This window comes from Coregonus lavaretus, assembly GCF_964263955.1.
Source record: "Coregonus lavaretus genome assembly, contig: HAP1_SCAFFOLD_1279, whole genome shotgun sequence".
Taxonomy (NCBI): Eukaryota; Metazoa; Chordata; class Actinopteri; order Salmoniformes; family Salmonidae; genus Coregonus; species Coregonus lavaretus.
In genome coordinates this window covers 59,087-68,819 of record NW_028167079.1, presented here as the reverse complement: position 1 = coordinate 68,819, position 9,733 = coordinate 59,087, and the positions used below count along the sequence as shown (strand labels likewise).

Sequence of the window (9,733 nt, the reverse complement as noted above, 5' to 3'; positions counted from 1 at the left end):
CTTTAATGACACCTGACATAGTGTTAGCTACATCATCTACTCTTTAATGACACCTGACATAGTGTTAGTTACATCCTCTCTACTCTTTAATGACACCTGACATAGTGTTAGCTACATCCTCTCTACTCTTTAATGACACCTGACATAGTGTTAGCTACATCCTCTCTACTCTTTAATGACACCTGACATAGTGTTAGCTACATCCTCTCTACTCTTTAATGACACCTGACATAGTGTTAGCTACATCCTCTCTACTCTTTCATGACACCTGACATAGTGTTAGCTACATTCTCTCTACTCTTTAACGACACCTGACATAGTGTTAGCTACATCATCTACTCTTTAATAATTACACATATCTACATTTGATCCTTTTAAATGTTTTCATCAATACTTGATCCGCCCCAATTCATTCCCCTAAACCTCAAAATGTTAAGAAATAAGGCCACACCACCCACGTCCCCTCGAAAAGAAATGAGTGAAGATTACAAGGAAAGTTTCTCTGACATACCAACCTCTTATGAGCTCGTCGTATTGAATGTTTTAGAACAGTTTGCCCCCCCTTTCATTCTTTTCCAGATTAAGTCAGTCTCTTTGAAGTGGAGCGTGTGTGTGTGTGTGTGTGTGTGAGTGTGTGTGTCTCTATCTGCTTAAGTCTCCTCTGCTCTTCTCTTCTGTTCTTCAGTCTAATTAAAAAGAACCCGTCTTGAATCTTATCAGAGAACACATCTCCGATGCGGAGATTGCATTAGTTTTTCACAAGTGTTCAGAGTGAGTGTGTTTGTGTGCGATACCAACGCCAAACTGAACTTCAGCGTGCCAAGTGAGGAGAATTACAAGCATCGCCTCAACCCCGACACACACACACCTTGGAGTGAGTGGAGGACCGTACGTAGTGTTACCGTGAGCGATAACGAGGAGGCTTAAGGATCTCTGCCATCTAATCACTGCCTGCATTTCAAAGGGAAGAGCTACCAATTAAAATAGATGGAGCTCAATAAGGACTCACAACCTGGCCTCGACTAGCTGTGGAGAGATGGAGAGATGGAGGGAGGGAGGGGAGGGAGAGAGGGGAGGGACAGATAGAGAGAAATAGAGCGAGACAGAGAGAGATACGGAGAGAGAGGGAGAGAACCGTCTAGCACCCCGACTTGAAAATCAATAGGCTGTGTCTCAGGACCGAACAGGGAGTGGGAGAGAGAGGGGAGAGAGAGTTAGAGAGAGATAGTAAAACAGTGAGACAGAGGGACAGAGAGGAAGACAGAGAAGAAGAAAGAGAGAGAGAGCGAGAGGGAGATGAAGAGAGAGGCTTGATAAATATACCAGTCAGATCCCTGCTGAGGCGACATACAGGTTTATGGGTAAAAATAAGAGCGGAGGGGTGGAGCGGAAGGATGGAGGGAGAGAGGGATGGAGGTTTCTCTGAGGGATGGAGTAGAAGGATGGAGGGGTGGAGCGGAGGGATGGAGGGAGAGAGGGAGAGAGGGATGGAGGAGTAGAAGGGTGGAGAGGTGGAGGGGTGGAGAGGTGGAGAGGTGGAGGGGTGGAGAGGTGGAGGGGTGGAGGGGTGGAGAGGTGGAGGGGTGGAGAGGTGGAGGGGTGGAGAGGTGGAGAGGTGGAGAGGTGGAGGGGTGGATAGGTGGATGGGTGGAGAGGTGGATAGGTGGAGGGGTGGATAGGTGGATAGATGGAGGGGTGGAGAGGTGGAGAGGTGGAGGGGTGGATAGGTGGAGAGGTGGAGGGTTGGATAGGTGGAGAGGTGGAGAGGCTCACAAAAGTCTGACCGGATGGTTTGTGAGTCTCTAGTGAGCTAGTGAGACTGTGGGAGGATTGATACCCTGGATAAGAGGGCTGGGATTATAATGTCGCTTTCCTAAGTGTGTGTGTGTGTGTGTGTGTGATGCACATATGGAGTTTTCAGGTTGCCTGAACGTGTTGGTGGAAAACAAATTGATGGCAATGCTCCATGGGACACAGTTTATTTAATTTATTTATTTGGTAGTCTGCCGCCTATCTACTTACATTAACATTCCATAAGCCAACAGTCCTATTTTGATCCCAGAAGTAATGACGACACAAGAGCTCATTTAACATAATTACAAAAAGGCACATATGGCTGTTATCAAATGACAAATAATTATCTCAACGATTGCGTCCCAAATGGCACCCTATTCCCTATGTAGTTCACTACTTTTGAAAAGTAGTGCACTATACAGGGAATAGGGTGCCATTTGGGATGCGGACAATCAATTTTTAATTTGCCCAGGAATAATTCAAGCAAAACAGCCTTACTCCAGCAACAGCACAGTGAATTGGTCACAATTATGAATTACAGACATATTGTGTGCGATGATCAATGCACGGCAAGAAACCATGAATCCAAAGTGTAAACTCTTCATGATAAGCCTTCACCTTACTGAATAACAATGATACTCCTACAATGAATTGGAGGTACCATTGAAAATGATCAAATTCAATGGTCTTTCATTTCAGAAAAAGGCATAAATCTATAAACAGATAGCACAGATATAATGAACTTTGATTCTCACTTTCATTCATACAAAAAAATAAAGTGTTTTCTGAACCAGGCCTCTCTGAGTTGGTAAAAGGCTATTTGAGGTGAGGTGTTAATACCATCTGACAAACTGATAACATATTTCATGTCATCCAGTCTGACATCATTAACTAATCAAGATCGATTGCACTTTGTTCCTCCTCCGTGACTTTGGTCGTGCCGGCTGTCATCATGCGTGTGTGTTCCAGTGTGTGTGTGTGTGTGTGTGTGTGTTCTCCCGACTCATCACTTTCCCTTCCAGAGATCCGACTCGGGCTGGACCCAGCCCTCTCCCATGATGCTTTGCAGGCGAAAGTCTTGGAAATATTCCAAGAGGTGGCTGCGTCGTGAGAGAGAGAGAAAAGTGCAATCTGTCAGTTTGGTAACACACACACACACACGCACACACTGAAATCTGTGAATTTGCATTTAATTTTCTCAGTGCAATAAAACATTGGGCTGACTATTGAAATCTGTCCACTGACAGCTAACACATCTACGCAATGAATAGTTATACAGCAGCGGAGTAGGCTTTATCTCCGTCACCTAAACATATTTTTTTTAAGTAGAGTTGGCAGTGTGTGTGTGTGTGTGTGTGTGTGTGTAGAGTTGGCAATGCAGTCTTCTCCTGAAAGATGCCTCTGTAAGAGTTTCAGCCTTGAATAATGTGTGTCTTAGGAAGGAAGAGGTGAGGAAGAGACTGTGTTCTGACTAAAGAAAGGTAGACAGACAAGGACCCTCCTGTTCAATAGACAGACAAGGACCCTCCTGTTCTATAGACAGACAAGGACCCTCCTTTTCTATAGACAGACAAGGACCCTCCTTTTCTATAGACAGACAAGGACCCTCCTTTTCTATAGACAGACAAGGACCCTCCTTTTCTATAGACAGACAAGGACCCTCCTGTTCTATAGACAGACAAGGACCCTCCTTTTCTATAGACAGACAAGGACCCTCCTTTTCTATAGACAGACAAGGACCCTCCTTTTCTATAGACAGACAAGGACCCTCCTTTTCTATAGACAGACAAGGACCCTCCTGTTCTATAGACAGACAAGGACCCTCCTTTTCTATAGACAGACAAGGACCCTCCTTTTCTATAGACAGACAAGGACCCTCCTTTTCTTTGTGGTTGAATCTGTGTTTGAAATTCACTGCTTGACTGAAGGACCTTACATATATTTGTATGTATGGGGTACAGAGATGAGGTAGTCATTCAAAAATCATGTTAAACACTATTATTGCACACAGAGTGAGTCCATGCAACTTATTATGTGACTTGTTAAGCAGATTTTTACTCCTGAACTTATTTAGGCTTGACATAACAAAGGGGTAGAATACTTATTGACTCAAGACATTTCAGATTTTCATTTTTAATTAGTTTGTAAAACATTTGAATAAACATAATTCCACTTTGACATTATGGGGTATTGTGTGTAGGCCAGTGACAAAAACACTCTATTTAATCCATTCAGGCAGTAACACAACAAAATGTGGAAAAAGTCAAGGGGTGTGAAAACTTTCTGAAGGCAATGAATATACTCACAAGTTGGGCTTCTGTCCCTCCACTAGGTCGGCCTGGGGGACGGGGTAGAGGGACTCGTAGGTGCGTCCCACACCGGACCCGTGGATGGCGTACGAGTTCATCTTGTTGACGTTAGGGGGGAAGTAGTGCCAGGGGATAAGTGCCTCACCATTCCACCTGTTTCCTGTGATGGTCGCCGTGAACGACAGGGGCAGTTGTTGCTGGAAAAACAAAAACAAAATAGTTTGAAACCAATCTGAACCATTGATGGCTGTCTGTCTCTCTTGGACCCTTAGATTACTTTTATGGTAAGTGACGAAATAGAGGTAAGTCTATGTTAATATAGCTTAATTAAATATATTGGGACAGAACTAAATAGTTATATGATATGAGTGTAATACATTGTACTGTTCCATCGTTAATTCATTCATCCCTTCATCCATCCATTCATCCATCCATTCAGTCATTCATTCGGAGGCTGTGATGGTGTTAGCTTACCATGAATGCATGACCTCTTCCAGAGAGCAGTAACACCAAGTGCTGTCCATGTCTGCAATAGAAAAGTAAAGGGAAGAATCAGTCTAGTGCTACTGGGATCCTATTTTGGCAATCAATCAGGCCATCAAAGCTATTAGGAAACGGCTCTACTTACGGACACAGTTCCACCTCTAGGTAGTTCACAGTGGTACTGTCCAGAAAGAACGCCTCAACCACTGTAGGAAAATAACTAAAAAGTGTTATATTATATGCATTCAAAACCATCTTGTTGTGCCTAGGATGACTGGGGGGGGAAATGGCCACAAACAACATTAAAAACGAGCAATCAAAGATAAATTATTATGGTAGTAAAAGTTATGATTATGTTAATTACCCCCACGACTAGGATAAACCACCACTGTTCTCCCTCTACCCTCCTTCATAGTCCCAGAGGCCAGGGAAGGGCTGTCCTGTTCTCTCTCTCTCTCTACCCACCTTCATAGTCCCAGAGGCCAGGGAAGGGCTGTCCTGGAGGGCCTGAGGGACCCGGGGGGTCGTTGAAGAAGGGAGCAGACACCTGCATCGTCATCCCTCCATCCCCGGGTAAAAACGTCACCTTCACAGGGTCATGATCCACAGGATGGCTGTCCCATGTGGTGCTGATCACAAACTCCATCTCAGTCTGAGAGAGAGAAGGATTGGTTATGGGTTTTATTGTTAGGTATTCACAATGGGATTAGACTATGCTGTGTAAAGACCCATAGCCTAGTCCCAGATCTGTTTGTGATATCATGTTCATTCCTGGGCTTGACTATTAGTGCAGGAGTTGACAGCAGCACTAAAACTAGGGACCTCAAATATTCAGGCTGCTGCATAGACACTATGGAGGCTAAATGTAACTATGGAGGCTAAATGTAACTATGGAGGCTAAATGGAACTATGGAGGCTAAATTTACATTTTAGTAATTTAGCAGACACTCTTATCCAGAGTAACTTACAGTTAGTGAGTGCATACATTTTTCATACTGGCCCCCCGTGGGAATCGAACCCACAACCCTGGCGTTGCAAGCGCCATGCTCTACCAACTGAGCTACAGGAGGCCCGTAGTAGCTATGCATTATCATATGGTTGTGCAACTGTAAGATGCTGAAGTCAATGGTTGAGACGCATTAAATGTAACTATGGAGGCTAAATGTAGCTATGGAGGCTAAATGTAGCTATGGAGGCTAAATGTAACTATGGAGGCTAAATGTAACTATGGAGGCTAAATGTAGCTATGGAGGCTAAATGGAACTATGTAGGCTAAATGTAGCCATGGAGGCTAAATGTAGCTATGGAGGCTAAATGTAACTATGGAGGCTAAATGTAGCTATGGAGGCTAAATTTAACTATGGAGGTTAAATTGTGTTTGAGAGCATTTTCTAACTCACTAAAATGGTTAATTGAGTGAGAACTAGGTGTAATTGTTGCAATAGGTTTTGATTTTGTCATATTCAATTATTTTATATTGTGCTAATTACCCCTAATGTGGACAGTTTGTGTTACTATCTTACACAAGCCTGCATTTTCACCACATAAATTGAGTGGAATTACACATCCTTTTAACCTCAGATTGGTGATGTTAATATACACGTTTACAGTCATCAAGATTATACTAAATCGATTGCTTTAAACAGATTAATATATTTGGTTTGGTATCGTTTATTTTATCATACATCACAGGACATTGAACAGTTTATACATGGATACAGTCAAGCTATCGCCAAAGACAGTCAAGCCAAAGACAGCCAAGCTATCACCAAAGACATGTAAAGCCAAAGACAGTCAAGCTATCACCAAAGACATGTAAAGCCAAAGACAGTCAAGCTATCACCAAAGACAGTCAAGCCAAAGACAGCCAAGCTATCACCAAAGACATGTAAAGCCAAAGACAGTCAAGCTATCACCAAAGACATGTAAAGCCAAAGACAGTCAAGCTATCACCAAAGACAGTAAAGCCAAAGACAGTCAAGCTATCACCAAAGACAGTCAAGCCAAAGAGAGTCAAGCTATCACCAGAGAGACAGTAAAGCCAAAGACAGTCAAGCTATCACCAAAGACAGTAAAGCCAAAGACAGTCAAGCTATCACCAAAGACATGTAAAGCCAAAGACAGTCAAGCTATCACCAAAGACAGTAAAGCCAAAGACAGTCAAGCTATCACCAAAGACAGTAAAGCCAAAGACAGTCAAGCTATCACCAGAGACAGTAAAGCCAAAGACAGTCAAGCTATCACCAAAGACAGTAAAGCCAAAGACAGTCAAGCTATCACCAAAGACAGTAAAGCCCTGTCACTATGTAGAACTACCGGTGAGGTGACGATTCGTTGAAATTATCCAGTCAAAAAAGTGTTGTTTCCCTTTTCTGATTGGCCATCTACTGTAAATACTGTGGGCCCTCCAGTGGGTGGAGGACGCTCAGCCGGTCAGAATTATAGTATGCTCAGATTCCCTGTCTGTGTTGAATAGTTTATCATCTAACAAATCTAATAGGGGGTGGCCGGTAGCTTAGTGGTTAAGAGCGTTGTGCCAGTAACCGAAAGGTTGCTTGTTCTAATCCCAGAGCCGACTAGGTGAAAAATCTGTCGATGTGCCCTTGAGAGAGGCACTTAACCCTAACTGCTCCTGTAAGTCGCTCTGGATAAGAGCGTCTAGTAAATGACTAAAAATAATAGGAGTGACCTACTATTGGAGGCATTCATGTTATTATGACGAATCGAGAGACTGGGTGTAGTAGTGACATTCTGCTGGTTCCCAGCCCATTCGGGTGTGCAAGGTAAATAAATTGTAGAGCTTTAAAATGAGATATGATTGATATTTATGTTCTATTGGGTAGAGGTGCAGCCAAATGTAAGATCAGAGCCATTTTGATAGATGTGTGGCAGAAGAGATGGGATTTATATATGTCCTGCAAAGAAAGGTCGGTGGACCAAGATTAAAGGACAGATTAGGAAGGAAGAGGTGGTGTTTACTCGATTGCGCCTCGTCATTGGCACGCATGCGAATGGTTTGTGTCTGGAGTGTATGGTCGATGAAACGGTGGAGCATGTGTTGTTATATTGTTGTAAGTATGTTGAAGAGAGGGAAAGATTGAGGAGGTTTGGGGGATAGTGGAGGGTCTTTCAGAAGTTAGTAGGGCTTTTTTTTATTTTGTCAGAAGTACTGAGTTAGGTAGGAGGAATTAGAAATGTGGAGCTAATGTTGTAAACCGTGATTGACCACACTCCAGCACAGTAGGTGGCGGCATGCACCTTAAACATTTGTTTGCGGACCGCCATTATATCATAGAAGAAGAAGTATCACAGATAGAACAATGAGACATATATAAAATCACAACAATAAAAAATAAAAATAAAATGAGACGTTTCACCGGATGTATAAATGTGAAGCATCCGGTTGGCGTTTCCACTCACTACCAAATGGAAGCCCAGTGGCCGGCAAAGGGAGAAGATTGCGCGAGATGGATTTTGGCCGACATTCTGCTAATTTTCTCATTGATGAAACATTTGATCTCAATAAAGTTTTTTGTTTCCAAAAATTAAATCTGTGACGAACAGAGTGGACTAAGTTTTGTGTACTTTACCAACGTTTCTGAAAATTGCGTTGTTTATAAGGAGTGCAGGGGCGACTTTACTTATTGCAAACGCGCACTTCACAAAGTAGGCGTTCCCTAACGAAAATATGCTAGAACGCGCCAATAGGCTCTCGTTAGCTCGTGTTTGGCTCTGTCCACCTCTTTGCTTGTTCTGCCCACTCTGATTAATTTGCTCCCTTAGGAAACGACAGGCTGTGGTCTCTCTTGGGTTAGTTATAGAAATATTTGTAAACACTGTCGCACAAGGAGATTAGTCGATATATGGCTACTACATGGACAGGTCTATGTTGTATATCCAAGTTCGTTGTGGTTTGTGTTTTAGAAGAGCGCAAACGTTACATGTCGCCGCGGTTATTGTCCCAGTTCCATTGATTTCCATACAATATCGATGTGAGTGATTAATTTGCGCGCACTATTGATTACAGTAGAACAAGCTAATGAATTTCTGTTTTCCAATTCAGCTAAATGTAAGTGTGACACGTGTGTAGGGAGTAATTTGTATGTTTGGTCTTCAAATATCACAACCTATTTCAGCATATCATGATTATGAATATGGACATTTTAAACGGGTGTTTTGACACTGGGGTATACATCTAAAATCGATGACAACAGGGGCATATTCATTACGCCGAGTCTGTTGCAGAACGTTTCTTAAATGGAAGCAAACGGAACGAAACGGAGGGACCTACCTGCATTTGTCCAATAGAAACTCTCGTTCAACTTTGGCTAATGATTACACCCCTGTTTGCTTCCGTTTGGTTCTTAAACGGTAAACGGTTTCCGTAATGAATACACCCCTTGAAACAGCAACAGTATCATTTCCAATTTATGATTTAGGAATATATTATTAAAAAATATTATTTTCAACAGGATTCTACTTAATCACGTAAAAACTACTGAATGAGCCCAAAAACGTGCTTTGATTTATTGATTTTGATACAACTAAAAACATGAAATGTTCTTGCCTACTAATACATCCGAGACGAGGCTACAATGAACCTGCCCTGCAAACTTATGTCAGCATGGTAGTCCAAGAGCAGTGTTATTTGTAGTAGCCGCATAAGTATGGCACAATGCAGTAATTTGGAACCAATTAAAATGGTACAAAACTTACCATTTTAAGTTCTGCGCAAGTAAGTACATAGAGGAAGATAGCCGCTTTTAGCGAGACCGATGTCCAAGAGCGGTGGATCGTGACTGATAGGAAGGCTAACGTTACTTACTTTGTAAGAGGAGGAATCCAGTTGCGCGCTGATGTAACGGCTATATATTTAGCTTGTTATCAAAAGACATACAGTAGCTCATGCCAAAGAGATAATGCACTTTCTATAGAGTATCAACTTCCTGGTATGATCATATGATGATAGCTCTTTCCTATCAGATGTTCTTGGGTGGCGTAATTACGGAATCAGTTGGCACGCAACCCAGTACAACAGCCTCGAAGTACATTTGTTTACATATTGAAATGGCGTTTCATATCTAATCTAAAATGGATTTATGCTAGGTTTAAACTGTGTTCTAAGAAATAGGTGGAACTATTTGTAT

At 42.5% G+C, this 9,733-nt stretch overlaps 1 protein-coding gene across 2 annotated transcripts; it reads right to left on the bottom strand.

The window, feature by feature from the left end:
- Positions 1 to 1,977: 1,977 nt before the first annotated feature.
- Positions 1,978 to 9,598, bottom strand: LOC311113908 (UPF0462 protein C4orf33 homolog). 2 transcript variants are annotated; one of them, XM_084189188.1, is made up of 6 exons: positions 9,412 to 9,598; positions 5,052 to 5,238; positions 4,732 to 4,792; positions 4,578 to 4,629; positions 4,101 to 4,300; positions 1,978 to 2,894 (listed from the first exon to the last, which is right to left on the bottom strand). In XM_084189188.1, the coding sequence occupies exons 2-6, from the start codon at positions 5,230 to 5,232 to the stop codon at positions 2,801 to 2,803; spliced, it is 588 nt and encodes a 195-aa protein (XP_084045314.1). In that variant the 5' UTR covers positions 5,233 to 5,238; positions 9,412 to 9,598; the 3' UTR covers positions 1,978 to 2,800. The 2 variants fall into 2 exon arrangements, with proteins under 2 accessions (XP_084045314.1, XP_084045313.1); XM_084189187.1 differs by lacking the exon at positions 9,412 to 9,598 and adding an exon at positions 9,303 to 9,385 and having other exon boundaries at positions 2,711 to 2,894.
- Positions 9,599 to 9,733: the final 135 nt, after the last annotated feature.

Bases quoted from the DNA above. Each gene is read 5' to 3' on its own strand.
- LOC311113908 (XM_084189187.1), bottom strand. The intron at 4,793-5,051 runs GTGGGTAGAGAG...ATTTTCCTACAG, and splicing joins TGGCCTCTGGGACTATGAAG to TGGTTGAGGCGTTCTTTCTG. The intron at 4,630-4,731 runs GTAAGTAGAGCC...TTTCTATTGCAG, and splicing joins CTAGAGGTGGAACTGTGTCC to ACATGGACAGCACTTGGTGT.